Here is a 24,019-nt window from a genome sequence, read left to right on the forward strand (position 1 = left end):
TCCCTCAGAGCCTCTAACCTGAGATACCTGTTCTACCCCTGCCAAGTCTGAGGAGAATCTCAGCCTTCACTCCTTATCCCTCTAGGAGGCTAGCTACCCTGCTGGGCTCAGGTAGCTTTCAAAGGCCCTGTCCTTCTCATACCGTCTGGTCCCTTGGTCTCCTGGGAAAGGAAGGTGATTTTCTCTCAGGTCCAGAATTCAGCCTCTGGATTTAGGCCTTCCTATGTTGACCTTACAGATAACTAACTTCCTTTGCCTTTTCTGTAAGTCTGTAGATCCACACATCTCCCTGTCTTGTCCCATCATTTGAATCATCTCATTAGATAAATGTCAAGGCTTGGTTTCTCCTATCTGGATGACAACCTTTACACTCATACTTTCCAGAGCATCTTGATTTTAATCATTCCAATCTACTGTCCCAAGGAGTAAACACCGACTTGTCCATCCATGTTTCCCCAGTTTGCTCAATACAGTCACCATACCTGTGTCTTTGGCTAATCTCTTCCCCTATTCTCACAAATGGACAAAAGGCCACAAACAGCAGACGGCTTTGGGGAGGATTACCTCGTGTCCGCTCCCCATTAGGCAAGCAGAAGACTATATCCTTACCATCCTTCAGAGACCCCAACCCCTAACCTCTACCTCCTCACCTGGACCAACAAAGGTTTGAGCCAGCCTTGCCTCAGTTACCCACTCTCCTGTCTGCCTCAGGTACTCTCTGGACCCCCTTTTCAGGGAGTGATCCTGCAGAATTCTACCCATTACAGTTTTACAACATCAAAATCCCTTAACCATATAGTAACAACAACAACACATACAATGAGAGGAGAGTAGATCACTCACACACGCTCTTACGGGAAAACGGGCAGCTCTCTCCCTGGTAAGAAAAATACGGGTCTCCACCCCACCACAAAAAAAAATCCCAGGATGCCCCAGAATGCAGTTTCTTTTCTTCATGACGTGTTGTAAGGCACGTCAGCTGCTCCTCGTTGCCGTGAGGATAACCCACCATCGGGTGACTGAGACAGACGGTAGCACTGGCTTGCACGGCTGATAGGATTAGGAGCTGGGGCTTTGTCAGCCCTGACTGAGTCTGCGAGAGACCCCAGCAGACGCAGGTGAGCTGAGAGGAGGAGTGGACACGGGAGACGGGGAGGTATCTTGGTTAAATGGTGCAGACCTTTTCTCTTCGGCAGTGCCTTTGTATTGTCTTTTCTGTGAAGTTTGCAGTCTGGGGGGTTCCTATCAAGAAAAACCTGTCCTTTATGACTTATCTGGTTTCAGGGATTGACAACATATGCCTCACCGGATTTTTGTGAGGCTCAAATAAGATTATACATGTGAAAGGGCTCTGAAAATATAAAGTTGTGTGCAAACAAAAGGTACGAATCGCTTAATTACAAATTTCACATAGGCAAAGAATCAAATAATTTATCCCAAATTTGGGGCCATAATTATATAAATACATCCCTTTTCTCGCAGCCTACAATACCCTATCTCCCCTGTTCTTCCCAGGTCTGGGCAGGGATATTATTTATAATCTTGAAGGGTTCCAGCCTTCTGAATTATTTATTTTCTAAAAAAATCAGCATTACATTCATTTCTAGAGGAAAAACCACAAAATTACAAAACCAGAGAATATTTTAAAGCAGATAAAAGATGACTATAATATACTGTATTAGATTATATCTCTTTGATGGTATAATGCAAACGTTATAAGACACTTAATGACGTAAGAAACACTTGAATGAAATTAAAGGCAAGATAGATATTAGCATTTGTAAAACTTGCCTTTTAGAACAGCATAAAAAACAGGCTTGGGTTCCAAAAGTACAGAGCTAAAAGGCGTTTGAACACTAAATCATCAGCCTTTCCCTCAGCAGGTTGCTATGGTGACAACAGGGCTACAGCATTGCCTCTCACTGCCTGCATTTCTGCAGTAAAGGCTTTCACTTAACACATGTTGGATTTTTTTAAGGCACACACCCCATCATCAAATACAAAGAAATATTGGAGGCAGCTTTATCTGAGTCATTTTCTAAACAGAAGTTGTGTCTATGTTCTTTATCCTGTACTGATGGGCCCCATAGGGGGTTAGAAAATTCACTCATTCATGCATTCATTCATTTGACTGTTATATATTGAGTGTCTACTGTGTCAGGACCTGTACTAGGCACTGCCTACATCCCTGGTGAAGACAGACAAATAAGCAGGGGATTCTGATAGAAGATCATAACAGCTCTCCTGGGGTGAATTAAATACAGGTGTCCTGGAAGTATGTAAGGACTGATCTTCTTGGGGGATCAGGGGACGTTTCCTGGAAGAAGCTGTTTCTAAAATGAAACTTAATGTATCTTTAGGAGTTGAGGGGGATGGGTGGGTGAGGTGCAAGAAACGCTCTAGACAAAGGGACCAGAGTGTGCAACCATCTAGAGGAAAAAGAGAGCACGGTACCTCCTGAGAACTTCAATTGCTACAGTTCAAGGGGTATCCATTTGTATGTGGAGGGGGAGTGGCAGGGGCGATGGATTAGGGGTGGATAGGGGTGGTGAGGGAGGGAGGATCCAGAGGAGAGCAGTGTCAAGAAATGAGATGGGAGAGATACACAAAGCCAGATCATGAAAGGCATTTGTGCCACGTTAAGGAGTTTGAATATTACTTGGAGGACAACCGAGAAATCATTAATGAGTTTTAATGAAGAAGAACGGCTCGATTTGGCCTCGTGGAAAAATAGCAAAACTGGCGAGAGAGGAATAAGAGGCAAGATTGGAAGCAAGAGAACCTTAGTTAGACCGCTCTTGCAATAATCCAGGATGTTTGCGGTTTAGGCTCTAAGTGAAGAAAATGCAGTCAAACAGAGGCCAGAAGTAATCCGATTCAAGACACTATTTCTAGGGTAGGGTGGAGATCATTCACGCTTTCTGCTATGCGGGGCCACATGAAGGAGAAGAAGTCAAGAATGACTCTGAGGTTCTGACTTGGACACCTTCGTGGAGGGTGTTTTCTGCTGTTAGGCCCCCAGATTTAATTCTCAGGAGGGACCTCAGAAGTACCTTAACAGTTTGACGTTAACAGTTCGAGCCTATCTCACAGAATATGTCCTCAGGCTCATAATTTTGGAAATAATAGACTGTAGGAATCATCCTGGAACATCACTTTCCTGAAGTCCATATCTGAGACAGCTGTAGGTATACAAGTATGAATTAATAAGCTCTTCCCACAAAATAAAGAATCGTAAGATTATCAACTTCACTTAGCAAATCTAAGTAGATTGAAAAGACATGAACATGTATGGAATAAAGCTTCTTTATGGGTATAGAGGAGGCAAACTGCTTTCACTAATCCTCTGATTTCAGGCTCTCTCTAGACTCACGCTGTACATTCCTAGATTTGAAAGTTGAGGACTCAGAAAAGTGCTTTTCGGAGGGCAGACAAATGAGATGGTGGAGGTTCAGATACCATTTTCAAGGATCACAGTCCTTCCGTGTAGAACACTGGGTGTAACGATCGGGCTGTTCCCCATCCACACTGCTACTTAGAATATTCTCCAATTCTGAAATAAAGGGCGTCTAAATTATTATACATGTAGAGTTGCATCATCAGATGAAACTACAGTAATAAGTGTAATAAATCAAGGCCCATGACCCAGACGAAGGATGATCCCTATTCCACGTCCTCAGCTGAACAGGTTTTTGAGCTATTTTGAACAAATCTGTCTGCCTCAAATGCTTTTTCTGTCTGTCACGTAAGAGGATTCAGCAAATATTGACCAGAAGAGCTGGACGTGATTTGACTGCCCTTTGGAAAGTTCTCTTGAATCAGCTGGGTATAGCTGTTTTTTTTGTTTTCCTCATCTAATCCTCCTAGCCATCCTTGACGTAGGTATTATTATTATTATCCCTCATTTAACGAGGATAAACTTGAAGTTCAGGGAGGTCAAGAACTTTAGGCACATAGGCACTTCGCTAGAAGGTAGTGGAGTGCTGCCTTGAACTGGTTTTCTGAGTTCAAGTGCGGTGTCCCCAAAGCAGCGTGCCTGGTACTCATTCCCGGGCGTCTGTGGGCCAGAGCTGGAGAAAAAGGCTTTCTCGCCCTCAGCAACCTGGCTTCCCAAGCCCGCGGGAACTGGCCTCTTCGTTCTGTCCCTGCGGTGCTGCGCTGCCATCGCCAGGCTCTTCGGATGCAAATCCCCCAAGGAGAATCGCAGCCTTTGAGATTCCGGAACCCAGATGCTGTGTCAGTCGTGCAGCTTTCGCTTGGCTGGGGTCCGGGTGGAGGGGGACCGCCCCGTCTCTCTCCTGCGAGGTAATTGTGTGGGGAGCTGTAAGTTGACTTAAAACCGAGAGGGCAGGGAGCAGCCGCGAGGCAAAAACTTTCCCTTTCTACAGTTTGGCTCTCAGTGATGTCACAGCTTTTCTGGGTTCTTCTCTGCGACGTGCACCCTCTTCGAACCCGATACCAGGTGCCAAAAAGGGGGTGTTGGGCGTCACCCTGCTGGAGATGCTCCGAGCCTCCGCAAGCCCTCTCCGGGTCGGGCTCGGCAGACAAGGAGGGGCGCGCGGAATTGGTGGGCAGGGCCCGCGGCGAAGTCGGGCGGGCGGGGCGCGCCGAGGCGCCTCCCAAGGGGCAGGCAGGTGAGGGAGGTCGGGGGAGGGGAGCGGGAGCCGCGGTGGCACCACGTGTCCGTCCGGGGCGGGGCGGCCGGGCGTGCCCTCGGGGCCCTGCGCGAGCTGCCGCAGAGGTGGCGGCGCGTCGGCCCCGCAGCAGCCGGCGGCCGCAGAGCGCGCCGGCTCAGCACAGTCTCCTCGCCCCGGTGCCCGCAGGTGCCTCTTCCTGGACGGCGGCAGCGGCGGCGCGAGGAGCCGGCGGGCGGCAGCGAGATGGGACCCCTTCGGGAGACCAAGGTAAGGAGGGCACGTCTTGCGGGCGCGGATGGCAGTGTCCGCGAGCGCCGGGGGGAGAGGAGTGGTGTGCACTGCGGGGAAGGGAGTCAGGTGAGAGCTGGAGGGGTGACGTTTAGAGTTGTGGTAAACGGGGACAAGGAGGTGGTGGGCACGATGAGAAGGCAGGGGACAGTTGCTCAGGTGATGAGACCTGGGAGATGGGCAGGTGATACTGTGTTTGGAGGGTTGGCCCGAGGATTAAAAAGACTGACTCTGAATGGTTAATCCCATCCCCTGAAATTGGAGATTTGGGATCTAGCTCTCAGTCGATGTCCTCTGTGTGTGATGTGAATAAAAAAGGATTTGATGTATTGGGGACTGAGAAATAAGGACTCCAGCATTGGTTCAGGGTCTGCCTTGTGCCGAGCGGAGTGGCTGACGGGTGATACCTGCTGGGTGACTGATGTGCAGAACAAACCCCGAGGCTGGGTGCGGCTTTCTCCCCTGGATAGGGTGGATGCCTGAGCGACCGCGGGACTTAACCCGCGGCTGGGGCTTTCCCTTCAATTCTGCACTGTGAGGGCCTCCCAGAGGTGTTTACTTTGGCAGCGACCCTTCCTGGTAAGCCGCGTGGAAATGAGCAGGAGGTCATATTTCCAAATAGTGTTTGTTACCTAATCCAAAGCCCTTTTTCAATTGCAGAGGTTGGAGTGAGCAGTGGGTTTTTTTGCGAAGAGCTCCTCCTAGGAGTCCATTTTAATATGGAAGGGTGGTGGTGACCCCGAAAAGCACTGGACAGACTGCAGGCCCGTTCTGCTTCTAGATGATGTGCAGCAGTTTGGCTAAGCATCTTTGCTCTTTTAGCCTCAGTTTCCTCATCTGTAAATAGGGACACAAATTAGCGTCCTCCCTGTGGCCTCGGTTGTAAAGATTAAACAAGATAATGGTTGGGAAAGCACTTTAAAAATTGAAAAATATTGCTAAAATGCTGCTTTTTAGGCATTTTTAAAGCCAAGGAAGGCACGGCCCTCCGCATTTAATTCTGTGTTTTGAAGGAGAGAGAGAGAAAAATCTCTTCCTATGGGTGACCTGTAAGGAAAACAAAAGCTAAACGTGATGTAAAAGGTGGAGCCATCTTACTGGGTATTGGATTTTTGTTTGCTTTTCTGTTGGCAACAAGCCTTGTGTACCAGGATATTAATGAATAATTAAAATCCTGGCCGGAAGAGAGGGGATTTGAAAGATCAGGCTGCATGATCTATCAGGAAAGACTTGTTTCAGGTATAGGGGTCTACTTTGTGAGGAGACAGGAAAACAGAAGTGAAAGTATCACAGCTAATTCAGGGAAAGCAAAATGGAAGTCTGGAGGAAATCAAGTAATAACCAGAGTGTGCTGTGAGTTATGAAGAGCCTTTGAGAGAGCGGAAAGCTTAAATGTGATAGGAAAAGCCAGAATGAGAAGGTGAGTTAGGAGCTGCCTGAGAGAACGGAATAGCCTTTCTGCTAGCGGCTGGAAGTGTGCGTGTGTGCGTGTGTGTGTGTGTGTGTAAGTACATCCGTGCTGGAGTGTGTGCTCTTCAGTAAATTAGAAGGCTTAGCTGACTAGAAGAGTTCTGGAGTTCATTTTAGCTACTGAAACAAGGACTACTCTGTGAAGATTCAATATTCAGAAATGTGGCTTCTTAGAAACTGAGCTGAGAAGCAGACTGGAGTTCAGAGGGGGCAACAAATGTTCTTTTGTTTTATTTCTGATGTCCAATTTGGAGAAGGAGCAGAGAGTGCAGCATCACGAGAAGGAGATTTCCCGGAGCCGGATTCCCCGTTTGATTCTTCGGCCCCATCTGCCTCGGCAACAGCACCAAGTGTCCCCAGCGTCTGAGTCTCCCTTCTCGGAGGAAGAGAGCAGAGAGTTCAACCCCAGCAGCTCTGGGCGCTCAGCAAGGACCATTAGCAACAGCTTCTGCTCAGGTACAGTACCTGCGGGAATGAAGGCAGGAAGTGTGTACATTGCCCGGCATTTTAAATGCATCTGGAGAGGGCCCCTTAGAGTCTAGGACTGGACGTTAGTTATTAGGATGAATGATACGAGCTTGCATCTTTTTGGCTGTTTTGACCTACGAACACAGCATTTTCAAATGGTTCAACCTAATGAAATTTCATACCTGTTTTTGTATGTTATTCTAGTTGATAATTTACTATGTGAAATCTAACTCCTTGCTTCTATGACTGTTTGTAAAATGTATTCCTCCATTAAATCTGGAAAAAGTAGCTTACATTTTATACTAGCAATCTTTGTAAGCCTGTGTACTTCTGTTAATGGAATCCTCAAAGATAAAGCAACTCCTAATGAATGAGGTCAGGATCAAGGTAGTTTATTTCCCAGGACCAGCCTGACCTTGTATTTTAGAGGGAAAGAGCACAGGCTTTGTAACCTTACAGGCCTGGGCCGGAATCCCTGGCCTTTCTACCCCTTACAAGCTGTGTGACCCTGGGCAAGTCGCTTAATCTCCTTAAGCCTCAGTTGTTACATCCATAAAATGGGATGATAATACCTACCTTGTAGAGTAGCCGAGAGGTTGAGAGAGACCACGTACCTAAGTATATTCCTAGTGCAGGTCCTGGCCTGTAGAGGTGCTTAATAAATGATGTTCGTTAATACAAAGAACATATGTCAGTTTCGATACATGTTTGAGGAGGTTTCCTTAGAGTTGTGAGTATATTTGGTAAAGGCATAAATCTCTTCCTGAAGGTGCCACCTTTACCTGTTGACATAGCCTATTATACAAATTGAAGCACATGACTTAGAAGGACTTGTATTCTTTGAAAAGTATTAGGAATTTGGGTAAAATTTAAAGGAGTGATTGTCTTATGATTCATGAAGAATGTTTCACAGAGGATAATTTTTAGAATTTATTTAGGAAAAATGTAATTTGAAGGTTAACACATGCATGAAAAGGGACATATGAATCAAGGTGCTATGATTAATGCCCTAATTTAGCAGGATACAATATTCCATTGTATTTAGTATTGGTGATTACATTTTCAGGGATTTTAAAAGTGTAGCTTTAGATTTATTATATACTTTCACAAAATAATTCCACCCGATGCATAAGTTGTATATTAGAAATACTGTGCCGCTTATTTTTATATTTTTTTCTCTACAAGGCTTCAGATTCTCTACTTGGTTTTGAAAAAATTCTATCGAAGTATTATATTTTAAAACATGTTGCTGAATCCAGTGTAAAATGGAAACCCACTGATGGTTTGCTTGACACTCTCCCAGGAAGAAAGAGAAAGGAAAACTGCTGGAGCAGTTAAGATTCCAAAAACCCAGAGTCGTATTTGCAGAATGCAATGCTGTTTACTTTCACTCCATTTTGGAGTTCAGGAATCACTCTGGTTGAATGTGGATGAACCCAGGGGAATATCATCTCACACTGACACGGCTTTGTTTACATAACTCAATTCCACATTTATTCCTGAAATTCTCTCCACATAATCATTCTCTCTCTGACTGACTTCACGGTGAGCAGTGTTACCAGCAAAAAAGAAAAAGTTGGTCAAAACAAAAGAAAAATCCCCAAATAGATCTTAGAAAATATATTTGGCAAACAAATAAAATTGTTAATTTTGGCCATGAATCATTCTTTCCAAGACCCATTTCCTGGATCAACCCTCCTTCCCAGGAGACCTGTCTCCCACCAAGGCCATAATGCTGTACATGAAAATTGAAAGTAGATATTGATCCTTCTGCCATTAACTAGTTGAGAATTGAGTGGCAGAAGCACCTAATGATGGGTGTCTCTAAACCTACCTTTCGATCTTTAGCCTTGAATCCTGCCTCCAGATAGGACTCCCTCTGTTCCTGGGTCTCATCTTCCTGCTTGGCTATTCCCCAAGGTTTGGGTTGATGCCTTGTCGTTCTTTGCTTTCCTTTCCTAAGAGCCCTGGTAAAGCCCCATGATGGCTTTTGAGTGCTGTGCTGACTAAAATTGACAGGAGCAAGGTCTTTGGGGGGCATGTTAATGATGCTTTAGGAGGCCAGTTGATGGATGGGAAATAAATGGGTTTAGTACTATGGGGAGTATTGAAGCTGCAGGCAATGAGGTAGAGACTGTAAAACACGTCCAACCAGCAGGGGGAAATAGCTGGTTTTAGTCCAGCCACTTCAACACTGAAGCTGCAATACATGTTGGTTATCATGGCAGTTAGATCAGAGACCAAGGTACATGCAAATCTTAAAACTACCATCCTCTGCTAGAATGAAACTCAGATAATTTAGAGATGTCTGTTGCTGCTGTAACTTCATAACCTTACTGTGATTGTTGTGCATTAGTTTGTTTTCTTTATAAATCATCACATTCATTAATGTGAAAGAGGGCATGAGGAGTTAGAGGGGTTCTTACAATCTGATAGTGAAATTAGAGACGAAGATGTTACTCAAACACAATGCAATTTAATTTGAAAATTACAGTTTTAAAACTGCAAACTGGAGTCTTTCCCTAAATCTGTATCAAAGGCTGTATTAATTGTGAAGAGCATCAAATGTCCTAAGATATTCAGTTTTTAAAAGAAGGATAATGCATTGAGTTTACATAAAGTTAACTTTACTTATTATAAAGGGCTATCCTTTATTTTGAGAGACTGGCTTTCCTATCGTTTGTATTATAACAGAAAAATCCAAACAGTGGTTGGAGTTGTACTTCAGCAAAATAAATGACAACTCTGTGTTGAAATGTCCTCCACCCTCACCCTCATGCTTTTCCTTTAATTTTTACTGGTCTGTGAAATTAAAAGCCCGGGCGCTATTTTCAGAGTGACCTGTCCGTTTTTACCTGCTTTTCCTCCCTCCCTCCACTGCCTTCTTCTCCCTTTCCTTCCCACGGGAGCCTTGAGAGGAACATTTAATGATTTGATATTCTATGTGCTAATTTGTATGTTGTCTCTATCTCATTTCAGAGGGAAGAAGCTGTATGTGACTTTTGCAATTCATTGAGGGCGTGTCCCCAGAGCTTTTCTTTTAATAGCTTCTTATTAGCAGAATTTCTCTGAAGAGATGCATATGTTTTGTGCATTTCATCAGCACGTGTCATTTTGCACTTGGACGTCATTCTCCTGTTAAAAGAGTCTATTCCTTACAACTTGTGCTGGGTCTTAGTCACTATGACCTCAGGTGGGCACAGCTAAGCTTATGTTGTATTGGAGACCAGGCCCTATTTTGTGTGCATGGCAAGGAAAACATTGTACGTTCTTAATGAATGTTAACTAATGCTTTCTTAGAAAAAAAAAAAGAATACATAAGGAAGTACAGTTACTAGTAAGTTAATAGGAAAAAAAAACAACAACCCTGCTTTCATGTCCTCTCTTTTATTTTTAGTCAGTTTTTTTTTAACCAATATTTTGGCATCAAATCACCCTATCTTCCTTCCCTCTCACTCCCCCTCCCCATGTTTCCTGTTTTAACGTGCCCAGAGAAGTGATAAAACCCCTATTTGTGATTTGTGTTCTGGGTGTGGCCCATTGAATCTAGGCCTCCGTGCATTTTTCTCCCTGTTTTTTGTTGGTAGTGCATTGTTATGCATGTTTGTCGTTGTGCCACAACTCCAGCCTCTATTAGAAAAGCTAATGACCTGGGCAAGCCTGTCACATACAGCAGTCACCTGACGTGGTTAGCAGCATGACATACATTTCTCTTTGCTCTGATGAGGCAATAATTACCCCTTAGAACTAGGAGGCAGATGGATTGCTGGGTTTTAGGCTAGTTCTCCTTGGGGTGCCTTGTAAACATGGCAGGTGGGGGAGATGATGCATATAGTGCGCTGATGGTTTTATGGGAGACCAGTGATTTCCCTGAGTTATATCCATGTTTCTAATATGCATGCACATACACAGTCAAGTTTATGACTTAACCCATTAAGAAACATGTACCAGGGCTTCCCTGGTGGTGCAGTGGTTGAGAGTCCGCCTGCTGATGCAGGGGACACGGGTTCGTGCCCTGGTCCGGGAAGATCCCACATGCCGCAGAGCGGCTGGGCCCGTGAGCCATGGCCGCTGAGCCTGCGCGTCCGGAGCCTGTGCTCCGCAGCGGGAGAGGCCACAACAGTGAGAGGCCCACGTACCACCAAAAAAAAAAAAAAAAAAAAGAAACATGTACCAGATCAATCAACTGAAAGACAGAATCCAAGATTCTTCACAGTCTAATCCTGAGTAGGGTGTTTGCAGAAAGTACTTTGGTGGTTACAGTGGCCGAGGAGGAATCCTTCTTTGAGTGCCAGTGACCTAGAGGTAATCATTGTTGCTGTTTTTGGGAAGAACAATTACGGCAAATTATAACCTGACTGGTGCCCTGCCGCGGCATGATAATGCCTCCAAAAAGTTGCCTGGCCTTGCCAAACAGAAATATTTCTGCTATGCTTTTGTCCAGTTGAGGAAACTTGGCATCTGGATAGAGTAAGCCTTTGAACATAACGATCAGAATTGAGATGAACTGATTGGAGTGAGCTGCAGTACTGAATTACACTATAAGTGAATGACTGCCAACATGCTATGAAGAAAAAAAACAAAACCCCTAAGAATTTAGTATCATTTTAATGAGCGTGGGACCTAGGCACTGTTGCATAATATATATTTCAAGTGCTTAGCTGCCTCAGTGTCAGAAATAAGTACCCAATGAAATAGGTTACAAATGAAGGGCACACAGACAATGTTTCTTTGAGGATGTGGTAACTGCAATCAGGGGGACAAGAGCAAAATTTTTGACATTTAATTTAAAAATTACTTAGCAATGGGAACAGTAAAAGATAATCATGTTGGAATTGGACCATGCCTGAGAGCAAATCATGGTACTTAACGTGAAAATCTTTTATGTTGTACAATACTCATGTTTATGACATTGTTTCTCAATTTCCGAGAAATTTTGTTTGTCTGCTTTTGAATCCCCAGGAAAACTTGTTTAAAATGCAGATGACTTGGCACCACCTGAGCCTATTGTCTCAGGATGGGAGGGCCCAGGAATCCGTATCTTACAGGCTTTCTGGATGACTCTTACGCCTACTGAAGTCTGAGCCTCATGCTTTGTGTTCTGTATGTGTTTGGAGACTTTTGTGTGAGGGATGGGCGGGGTATGCCCCAGTGGCATCCCAAGATGAACAAGGATCAAAGATGGCAGAAGTGGTGGCCAGCCAAGCTGTTTAAACCCATAGCATGAGGCAAGGAAAATGCTTCCACATTCCCTGGGAATTATAGCTTCTCACTCTATATTTACAATTCCTATGTCATTAGTCTTAGCAATAATATTATTTATGTCTACATAATGGGTTTAGCTTGTGTTCAAGTGGTAGAAAAGCAAAAGGGAGGAGAAAGCATTTCCTTCCTTTATTTTCCTATGGAATCCTCTCCCTGGATTTACTATCTCTAGCCATACTTTTTTTTTTTTTTTTTTGCGGTACGTGGGCCTCTTACTGTTGTGGCCCCTCCCGTTGCGGAGCACAGGCTCCGGACGCACAGGCTTAGCGGCCATGGCTCACGGGCCCAGCTGCTCTGTGGCATGTGGGATCTTCCCAGACCAGGGCACGAACCCGTGTCCCCTGCATCAGCAGGCGGACTCTCAACCACTGCGCCACCAGGAAAGCCCTAGCCATACTTTTAATTCTTTTTCATTTACTTACTTTGGTGTTAGGATTATCTGGGGTACACTGAAAGCAGGTGTACTGGGTACAACATGAATGTACCCTGAACACCCAGTAGGTATACTGAGAGAGATGGAAAAAAGAGAAACTGAGGCCTGGGAGTAGCAGGACATTGAGCTTCTTGCAAATGTCCACAAAAATGTATTACCCGGTAAGCATCTATTCAGTGCCTGCTAAGGATCAGGCTAAGGCTACAAAGATGAATAAAACACAGGGATTGGAAAAATCAATTATTTTACTGCCTTAACCCTGACACCAAAATAAATGGGATGCCACATCTTTGGATGTGTTTCCCACACAACTGACTTTATCTCACTGATTTTGTGTCTGGTCCCTCTTACCCACACCCACTCCACACATACTCCTTCCTTGTCATTTGAGTTTGTTGCTCCATTTATTATCTGCGTTGGCCTCTCACATTTCATAAGCCCAAGGGTTCAAAGAAGTAGCATTCATTAGTGTGGTGTAGTAGATAAACACAAGCCTTGGCATCAGCAGACCTGAGTTAAAAGCATGAAATAAGATTAGAAAGGTGGGCAGGGCCAGGTCAGGAATGGCTTTGTTTGCTGTGTGAAAACCTTGACCCCTGAGATCCAGGGTCTATACAGGAGCTGGACCAGAAACGTAAAGAATGAGGCCACCTGGATAGATGACAATAGAATTGGAGTCTAGAACTGGACAGTGTGTGCCCCTTCTAACAATATTCAGAATTCTTAAAATTCGGCTTTTTTTTCTCTTACTATCTGGGCCAAATAGCACGCATAAGTAGTTGGATATGGCACACGGGCTGCCATTTTGCAATTGCTAAACATCTTTCAGAACCAGTGAAGCGTTTTCAGCAGGGAAGGTTGTCTGGCTTATGACTAGATTTATAATTTAGAAAAATCTTTCTAATCACATGTTGGAGAGTGGATAGGAGGAAACAGGGAATGACGGGGAGGAACCTGCCTGTTCTGAAGGCCGTTGTGGTGACAGTCTAAGTGAAAAATGATAAAGTAATATGTGTGAGGGTTGGCCCCAGAACATACGTGTCTGAATCACCAATTACAAGTGGAATGGTGTCTAAATTTCCACCGGACGAACCCAAAGAGAGGAGCAGGACTGGGGAGAGGGATGAGTCTGGTGAATGAGTTCAGATTAGGCTTTGCTGCATTTGAGATAAAGGTCTGGAGCTGTGAAGAGAAGTCAGAGGTGCTGGTAGCTGAAGTGAAGGGACTTGGTGATACAGGTTTCCCCACTATCTTAAAGTAGAACATCCTAGGAAACCTTCTGTAAGCAGAAATGGCATAGAGTGAAGAAGCAGTCATCTTAGGACACGTCTTGCTAACGGATGCCCAAAATAAGGTAAAGCACAGACGCAACAGGCACAGTTCAAAGCTCTGGCAGCGTGATGCTGGGATGCCGCGTGTAGTTCCTGGAGGACCAGCTCTGCGGCCACACTCACTGCTCGGGCTGCACGCTACCTCTACAACAGATCGATACAAAACAGATGCTGAATGCTATTTTTGATATTTGCGTTGTTTCATAGAAGCAAACGTTCTCTTCGGATTTCTTTCGGTTATCGAAAACAATGCAAACGTAGGTCTTTCCTGAAAGTGAAAAGCAAACTTTTTTTTGTAAAGCAAACTTTCTAAATATGGGGGATGGCTGTCATTACCAAAGGGGAGAACATGGAGGAAGAAGGTTAGAGGACCCTGGCTAGAACTCTGAGATAAAACGAGAGGACGCAGAAAAAGGACACCGAGGCATCTGAGAACAGGCAATAGAGGGGGAGGAGGTGAGCCAGGAGTGACCGTGTCTCCAATCCCAAAGGACAAGTGCGTTCCCAGAAGAAAGCAGCCAACAGGTTCAGGTGTCGGTCGCAGCAAGAGTAAGTAAGGTGTGTTTGTAAAAGTGCTCAAGGATGAGACCACTAGGTTATCAGGGATCTTAGGTAGAAACAGTCCCAGAAAACTGTGGGGATGGAATCCAGATTGCACCAGGCTGAGATGTGAATGGGAGGTACAAAATAGGGTGTAGACAACTTTTTTTAAAAGCTTAACAGGGGGCTTCCCTGGTGGCCCAGTGGTTGGGAGTCCGCCTGACGATGCAGGGGACACGGGTTCATGCCCCGGTCTGGGAGGATCCCACGTGCCGCGGAGTGGCTGGGCCGTGAGCCATGGCCGCTGAGCCTGCATGTCCGGAGCCTGTGCTCCACAACGGGAGAGGCCACAACAGTGAGAGGCTCGCGTACCGCAAAAAAAAAAAAAAAAAAAAGCTTAACAGGGATGGGAAAGAGAAAATAGAATAAAAACAAGGGTTGCATTTAAAGTAAAGATAGGGTGTTTATCAAATCAGAGACATTTTGATAAAGTTTTTAGGCTGAGGGAAAATAGACAAGAAAAAAGAGAGAGATTAAAAATAGTAGAGAAGTGATAACTTTGTAATAAGACCAAGGTAGACCAAGAAAGACACATATGGAAAGAAAAGAAAGGCTTGAGGTGAATATAGGTAAGTTTATTCATAGGTCAGGGTAGGTAGCTGAAGGATACATTTCACAGTATAGGTTAGGTGCTTCTTCTTTATCCTCCCTCTATCAGACTGCGTGACCTGGTTTGAAATTTTCATATTTAGTTACCTGACTCTCCGGTAGACTGTAAGCTCCATGAAGGCAGGAACACTATAGTTCCTTGCACTATACCTGACACACAGCGGTTGCTTAATGAGTATTTATTGGAATTTGGTAGAAGGTATAATTTGGAGAACAGGACAAGTGAAATATTTTCATTCATTTAATGCATTGAGAGCAGGATACTTAGTTGCTGGGGAAGTAAAACAACTAGAACGGTACCCAGTACTCAATGTAATAGGTTTATTCAGTGAAGGAAACATTCCTGTCCAGAGGAGTTCAGCGTCTCTAAATGTCAAAAAGAGTCATTTGCATAACAGGACCATGCCTCCAGTGCTGTGGTAGCTAGAAGAGAGCTCTCTTGCTAAGAAAATCAGAAAATACCCCACTCAAGAGTTGGTACTCGGAAGCCAGGAGAAAAACAGCAGCCCGGTTTATTTTTTATTTGTTTAGTTTTTTGTGTGTATATGTAAGTGTGAGATGTGTGTGTGAGGTGCATGCGTGTGTGTGATTGGTGTGTGTGTGTGTGGATATGTCATGAGTGATATACATGTGTATGACTGTATATGAGTATGTGAGGTGTGCACACGTTTTGTGTGCCTGGTGGTGGGAGAACTGGAAGGTTTGGGTATCAGCAAAGCTTTCTGGAGGAAGTGATGCCTGAGCTCTGTTTATTCCACTCTAATCAGGCTTTCCTCCTATTCCACTGAAGTGACACCTGCCAAGTTCTCAGTGCCCTCCACCAAATCTTACGGTGGATTCTTTGTCTTCACCTCTTCGTCCCCCCTGAATTCCCATCTCAGTAAATGGCACCCGCTTCATCTAGATAACAGCAGCCCAGTTTAGAGTCAAGAAGGAATTCGGCACAAAGCCACATACCCACGTTTCCCAGGACTCAACTTGACCCTGGCCACCACCCCGCCCCACCGCCCAGGTGGACTTTACTCTGAGAAACCCCAGGGGAGATGCATGCACTTGGGGTCCACGAGGCTGCTGGGCGTGCCTGTATTGTAAGGTGGTTTTGCTGGTGTCTGCTCACAGTAACCAGTCTAAACCTCCGCTGCTGTCGGGCTTGGACTGTGGCATCTCCTGCTTTGGAGACCCAGTCCAGCCCCTCGCCTGCCAGAGCTGAGATCCTGCCCAGCTGCTCTGCGCATTGCTGGACGTTCGTGGTGCCCGCCCTCCAGTCGCTGCCCGGGTTACACTGCTCTGGCTCCAGGAAGCCAGTCGTGTTGGGCTGACTGCTCCCACTTTTGAGGGAACCCAAACCAAACTTCCCAGTGCCCATGATGGGGGCTTGCCCAGCACTCACGCCCATCCCCTAGAAACCCATCCTTCAACTTTTCCCTGCTCCGTGTGAATTTTCACAGGACGCCTCCTCTTTCCTGGCTGGCTCCGTCTTATTCTCTCCTCTTTAGTGTGGGAGTCCCTGAAGGTAGGATTCATCTTAGACGCTGACCCAGTTCTCAGAATTCTTGAGACCCTGTGGGCCTTAACCTGCCCTTCTATGTATTCTGAGGTGTTTGTGAGGATTATCTTTTCCTTAATGCTAATTATTATATGTTTTCAGCTCAAAACTAATAACCATGTGCAAACACATATGTCAGAGTGGACGTAATCACATTTATAGGGTTTATCTTGTTTTGCTTTTTGCCAAAGTGAGATCACGCTGTATTGACCTATGACCCTTTCTGTTTATTTAAGTAAATATTTACTGAACACCTGTTGTGGGCAAGGTGCTATCCTAGGAGCTGAACTAGAGGGATGAACAACCCTGACAGGACTCCTGACCTCCAGGAATGTGTATTCCAGGCAGTCCCTGTACCTGTCACTGCTTGTCAGTCCATAGAAGTGCCCCCATTCGTTGTAATGACAGCTCGTATTCCACTGTTTGGAGGGCCTTCATTTATTCAGCCATTCTTCTGTGGATGGATGTTTCATCTCTGAGGCTAACTTTCAAAATTCAGAATTTCATTTTGTGAATGTCACTGGAACTCTCTTGTTCCTGAGCGTATTTCTTTCTCTCTCTCTTTTCTTTCTTTGTACCTTTTCTTTAAAGTGAAGTAAATACCATGCTTCACATATATTCCCTAAAAGAAATCCTTTTTTTCCAAATAGAAAAAAATTGACATGTAGCAGTTACACAAACTGTATAATAAGCATTGTTTTTTCCTTAATGTTCTTTAACATTTCTCCATTTTTATGACTTACTCCATCTTGACAAGCACTATCTTCAAATTCTCAATGTGAGAAAAAATAGAAGGAAGGGGGAAAGGATTTACATTGCTGCAAAAGAGCTCACTGTAATTCAGGTGTCCTAAGAGTGGTTTGCAGTTTCCTTCTTACAAGGTTCTCAAGAGATCAAGAGATAGCTTCTTAGTGTGTCTCTGTGTCTCTATTCTTTCCTTCCTACCTTCCAGCTCGCCTTCCTCCCTCTCCCCTTCTCCCTCTCTGCTATCTTCTCCCAACAAGGAACCTTAAAAAAAAAAACAAATCTTTATAAAGGTATGGCTTAGAGACTGCAAATAAACTCATATTACTAAGAAGAGGGAAGATCAGAAGTATTAGTAACATCCCTGTTTTGGAAAGATCATAACCCTGTGAAAGAAAGAGCAAGAGAAATAAAAGCTTGCGAGACAGAAGAATTCCCCACCCCCCTGCTGGGGCTCACCTGTCTCCTGGCAGTGACTGAGCCACACTGGTTCCCAATTTCAGCATCGGCTGCTCCCTCACCGAAACTCCTAGATAATGTGTCATTATACTACATTGATTATTTGGACCAAGATATTTTCCCCTGCAAATTCCTCCTGTGGTTGCTCGTACAAATCAGACAACTTGGCGCTTGGTAGAAAACCAAGTAGAGACCCTTGTTTGAGAGAAAGCACGAGTCCTGTGAAGAAATGGACCTTCCTCACCTCACTTCACGTGCTCCTTTGCTGCCGAGTGCTGCACCAGAATGACTTTTATGGGAGTACTCAAGGCTCCAAAATAGCTCAGAAATCCCGGGAATGTTTATATGGGAAATGATTATTTTGTCTCCAAGAAACCAGGGAAACGTTCATTAAATAATTTCTCAGTTCTCCACTTGGTTTTTATAGACGTGGGTTGCATGTCTTCGTGGAGGTGCTTCGTTCCAATTACTTTAACAAGCTCACCTCCATCGGCACACACATACGCTCGCGTTTACACATCCTTAAGAGAAATTAAGTTCCCTTTGACCCCTCATCACCTTGCACCTGCCATCTTATTTCCCTGCTCCTTCTTCACAAGCAAAACTCCAAAATCCTATCTCCGTAACTTGCCCTCGTCAAGCACGTGAGTGACCACGTTGGCGAATCTGACGTTCTCTTGTCTGTCCTCATTTTCCTTGATTTCCCAGCAGCACTCAACACGAACACGGTTAACAAGCTTCGTTCTTAGGAAAGATTTTCCTCCTTGGCTCCTGAGGTCCCGCCCTCTGAGAGTCTCAGGTGCCTCAGTCTTCAGCCCTCTTTTCCTGCCCTCCCCAAGGGCTCACTTGTAGGATGGTGATGCTTCGCTACCCGACCTCTCCTCTGAGCTTTAGGCTCACATATCCAACTGCCTACTTGATATCTCCAGTGTCCTGGTTAATTTGTGTCTCAGATTTAACGTATCAAAACCAGAATTCTTAATTTCACCCCCCCACAAACGCATAAACCCATTTTTCTCCAAACTCAGAAGTGACCACCATATTCTCCATTGCTTAAGCAAAGAACCTAGAAGGTATTCTTGACCCCTTCCTACTTTTCATTGTCATATCTTTTTTTTTTTTTTTTTTTTTTTTATTTGCTGTACGCGGGCCTCTCACTGTTGTGGCCTCTCCCGTTGCGGAGCACAGGCTCCGGACGCGCAGGCCCAGCGGCCATGGCTCACGGGCCCAGCCGCTCCGCGTCATGTGGGATCTTCCCGGACCGGGGCACGAACCCGTGTCCCCTGCATCGGCAGGCGGACCCTCAACCACGGCGCCACCAGGGAAGCCCTCATTGTCATATCTTAATGCTTCCAATTATGTTTCCAAAATGTATCCCAAATCCATTTCCTTTTCTCAATTTTTACTACTACCACCCCAAACCACTGTCATCTCTCATTTCTACTATGACAGTGGTCTCCACGTGGGTTTATTGCTTCTAAACCTTCATTCCTAAAGGGGCCACACAGCATAGGGGCTAAGAAGGAGCCTCTGGAGTTATAGCCTCTTTGGACTCATATCCGCGGCTTACTGTGGCCTCAGGGAGGTGGCTTAAGCGCTAGTGCTGGTTTTGTATGCCTGTCTTATTAGTGTCTGTCTCAAAGAGATTAAGTTAACTAAACGCGTTAAGTATTTAGTATTCTAAACATACCTGGTACTTAGTAGGCACTCAATAAATATTAGCAAGACATAACATCACTAATTCAGTGTGTTCTCCACAGACCAGTCATGGTCATCTCCTGCTTAATGCACACGATGGCTTGCATTGCACTGGAGATTAATGTAGGTTTCCCGCCTATAATCCTTATCAGCAGTTCTTCTCTGCCCTCAGCTTTCTGGGCCTCTTCTCAGTTTCCTCAATGCACCAAACTCCTTATTCCCTCTTCCTGGACTTTTCTGTTCCCTGCCTTTTCCAGGATTGGTTCCTTCTCATTTTTTTGGTCTCAATTCAAATTACCTCTTCAGGACCTTCCATGACAACCTGTGTAATGAAGTACCTTCCGACCTCCCACCCAGCTAGTCTCTATAATATCACCCAGTTTGTTTCATTAACAGTACATCACAATCAAAATTTCTTCTCTGTGTGTTTTGTTACTTCTTCATTAACTGTCTCCACCACTAGAATGTGAACTCCTTGAGGACGAGGATCTTGGAGTCTTGGTCATCATTACATTTCTAATATCTTGAAGACTGTCTGGCACACAATAGGAAATCAGTAATCATTTGTGGGAAGGATGGATGGACGGATGGATGAATGAGATTCTTACACTTCAACATTGGCAGTTGTGTAGTGTCACATTGTATAATACTGAATCAAAATTAGTGTGGAGACTTGTAGACTTGTGAATTCTCACTCCGAAAAGATGCTAAAATTAGGTGAAGGAATAGAAGTTCAAATTTTGCTACTGAAAGCCTAGAATGCAAAGTTATCTGAACGACGTGCATTAAATGGTTACTGTGTTGAAGCAAAAACTGGAAACAACTAGAGTTTCTTGTCTCAAATTTTGTGGTCTGTTTATGATGGGATGGCTTCTTTCTAACAGCTTCCTTTGTCTGTTTTTAATTTGAGCATTCCCAGAATTTCTGCTGTTTCCTCTTAGAACAAACATAGGTAGGAAAACTTAGAAAACAGCTAGCTTGTGGTGCTGAGAAAAACAAGGACTTTACAGTCAGACAAACCTGAGTTTGAATCTTTGGGTCCATACCTTAGTAGCTGTGTGGCTGGATTTGTTAATCTCTCTGAGCCTCAGTTTTTCCACCTATAAAAATGAGATATTATTAAAATTATATGATAAAAATTAGTATCCTTGCCACATGATAGCTACTTAATAAATGTTACTTTTCTTACCTACCTACCCCTTTCAGAGCATTGAATGGTTTGTAGTAAGAGTTTCACAGGGTTCAGATTAACCATGAGTTTAAGCTATAGACATTTTATCCGTCTCCATTGGACTATCTTAAAAAATGTCAGCGTCTGGATCAGTAAGACTAGTAACACCTATAACAGTGTCTGGCACGTAGTAGATACTCAGTAAATATTTGTTGAATGGATGAATAAATAGGCTGTAAACACTTTTGTCATTCATGAGAATCAACTAGATTTCTATATAGTTTAAAGTAATGTTTCCTTAAAATAGAAATGATTCTTCCTCCACATTATGCAACTGAACGTTGAACAGCATCAAACCATAACTGAATGTTTCAAGACATTATGGCACAAAACCACGTTTTCTTCCGCCTGATGTTATTTTTAAGTATGTCTTTTGGAATTGTTTAGTTCAGCATTTCGGAAAACAAATGAGCTCTGAGATCTAAATTCAGAAGTGAACCAGAAGTTCTAGAGATGTTTCTTGGACTTTGAAGAAATATTTTATATGTCATCTTTAGGTTACAAGGAAGTTGAAGTAGGAACTTGGTCATCCTAATTGCCACCAAATGTGTTGGATGGCACTGGTTGTTAGACACTTTAGTTAAATATCAGGAAATTATATGACACACACACTTTGGGCAATCCTAATATTTTAAAATGTGGATTAAAAAAATATATACAGATGTATATATGTGTGTGTATATATATATTCACTTTGCAAAAAATATTCATTGCTTTCAAAATTTTATCAGAAAATCATTTCAAAGTAATATGGAAAGGATAAATTTCCTAAATAAGAAAATAATAATAATAGTACAGTTAACATCTAACCTTACACTGCATTTTAAAATGAATTCCAGATGGATTTGATATAATAAAAACTGAAATTATAAAAATCTAGAAGAAAGAGTAGGTAATAGTTAATTGATCTTGGAGTTAATAAGGGCATTCTAAGCATTAAAGCATTGGAAAAAATCACAAAGGAAAATATGGAGAAATTTGACAACTAGAAATTAGAAAATTGGTTGTCAAAACCATTATAAACTAAAAGCAAACAAACTTGGTGAAATGTGCCAAAGGGCTATGCCTTTCATGTATAAGGATTTCTTACAGATCAATAAGAATTCCTTAACACCTTAATAGAAAAGTTGTCAGAGGACATGAACAATACATAGGATAAGTGTAAAAATAAAAGGCCAGCAAACATATGAAGAACATTAAGCCTCACTGATAATTAAATACATGCAAGCTAAGACATCAGAAATACACTTTGCATCATTAACTTGGCAAAAATGCAAACAAACTGGTATTCATTATTGGCAGGAATTTAATAAGTGGGATACTCTCATACAATATAATAGGAATATAAATTGCCTCAAATTTCTCGGAAGTCTTAGTAATCCATTTTTAGAGATATGTTCTATGAGATAATAAAAATTTTGACAAGAGATTTATCTGTAAAATGTGGTGTTAAAGCAATTTCAATGATAGAAAATTGGAAACATCCTAAAATACCCTACAAGAAGGAATTGATTTTTAGAAACACTGTGTTCCTATTTTAAATAGTTACTTATTTAAAATAATGTTTTTGAGAAATTAAGTAAAACATTTTGACACTTTTAAAAACATACCCAAAGAAGAGATAATACCACAATGAACACCAATAAGCTGCTTGTGCACTTTATCCAGATTAATAGCAAGATGCTGTCATATTTGCGACATCTATCCCTTTTTCTCTTCTCTCTTTTACTTTGCTGAAGCATTTTAAAGCATATATCCAGACATCATGTTATTTCATGTCTATCTAGATACCTCAGCATGCTTTCTTTAAAAAAATGGACATTTTCTTACATAATCACAGTGCCACTTTCATTACTAACATGATTTAACAAGGAATTTAGCATAATTCCTTGGTACGCTAGAGAACACTGAAACTACTAGCCCTACTTGTCTCAAAAGTGCCTGTTTTCTTCCTCATGGTATCATTTAATCCAGAGGCCAGCAAACTTTTTCTGAAAAGGACCAGCTAGGAAATATTTTCAGCTTTGCTGGCCAGATGATCTCTGTTGTAATTATTCACCTTTGTGCTTGAAAGCCACAGTTGACACTATGTAAAGTATTGGGCTGTGTTCCAATAACATTTGATTTACAAAAGCAGGCAGCTGAGAGGATTTGGCCTGCAGGCTGCAGTTTGCCAACCCCTGATTTAACCCATTACTGTTCTCCATCTATTTTATAAGGTGGACATTAGTTTTAAAGCCTGATTAGATTCAGGGACAGTTTTTTTGTGGCAAGAATGTGGAGAATGCTGTGTGCTTCATCTCACATCCCATCAGAAGGTATATAATGTCTGTTACCCCACTGTCAGCTATGCTAAGAATACTCAATTGGTACAAATGGGTAAGGCTTTATCCCTCTACTGCAGACTGTCCACCAGCCTTTTGTCTGATGGTTTCATCCATTATGTTTGTTGCCTAAATCAAGTATTTCATTATAAATGATTGCAAAATACAGTTGACCCTTGAACAACATGCGTTTGAAGTGTGTGGGCCCATTTATACTCAGATTTTTTAAAATGGAGATATACTACAGTCCTACATGATCCACTGTTTGTTGAATCCTTGGGTATAGAACCACATATGTGGTGGGCCACTGCTAAGTTACATGTGGGTTTTCGACTGCATGGAGGTTAGCACCCCTAACCCGCAGGTTGTTCAAGGGTCAACTGTAGTAATTTTCTGCTATTCCATCTACTTTCATTAACCAGAGTGCTTCTGTAAGGGAGAACTTTCCAATATCAATGAGTGATTTAAGTTATCCTGAAATACAGTTTGTCCAGTAACATTTTCTACAATCAGGATACATGTTAATTCTTTCTTTCCTTTTAATTGCCAAATTTCAATATAAAGAATTGGCCCCTGGGTCACTTCCAAAGATTTCCAGTGGGTTGGGATTTTGGGGGAGTTGAAAGGGCCTTTCTTTTTTTAGTTTTATTTTGTATTACTATGAACTCATAGACCTTTAAAGTATATCCAATGATTATCAGTCATTTGCATTTATTATTCTTTTTGATGCTCAGATTATTCCATCTTTGGCCAGTGGGGCCCCTTTGTGTTGGCTACTGTTAGTCTTAATAGCTTCTTTCTTTCTAGCCTGACAAATTCCAGGGAGAAATTTTCGATAACAGAGTGATGAAACTATAATGTATGTTGAAACTTTAACAAAACAAAAAGCAAGCAAGCAAGTAAATCCTATGTATAA

The 24,019-nt window shown here is 43.2% G+C and overlaps 1 protein-coding gene across 1 annotated transcript in view; it reads left to right on the plus strand.

The window, feature by feature from the left end:
- The window catches only part of SYBU (syntabulin), a 117,769-nt gene that overhangs the window by 37,531 nt on the left and 56,219 nt on the right, over positions 1-24,019 (plus strand). Inside the window, exons 8-11 of the mRNA XM_022584571.3 lie at positions 460-664; positions 4,013-4,305; positions 4,463-4,904; positions 6,650-6,851. Of these exons, the coding sequence (XP_022440279.2) occupies positions 460-664; positions 4,013-4,305; positions 4,463-4,904; positions 6,650-6,851 (1,142 nt within the window). The remainder of the gene's footprint in view (positions 1-459; positions 665-4,012; positions 4,306-4,462; positions 4,905-6,649; positions 6,852-24,019) is intronic.

This window comes from Delphinapterus leucas, chromosome 17, assembly GCF_059928025.1.
Source record: "Delphinapterus leucas isolate spDelLeu-1000000601 "Yukka" chromosome 17, BTC_Dleu_Yukka2, whole genome shotgun sequence".
Lineage (NCBI taxonomy): Eukaryota > Metazoa > Chordata > Mammalia > Artiodactyla > Monodontidae > Delphinapterus > Delphinapterus leucas.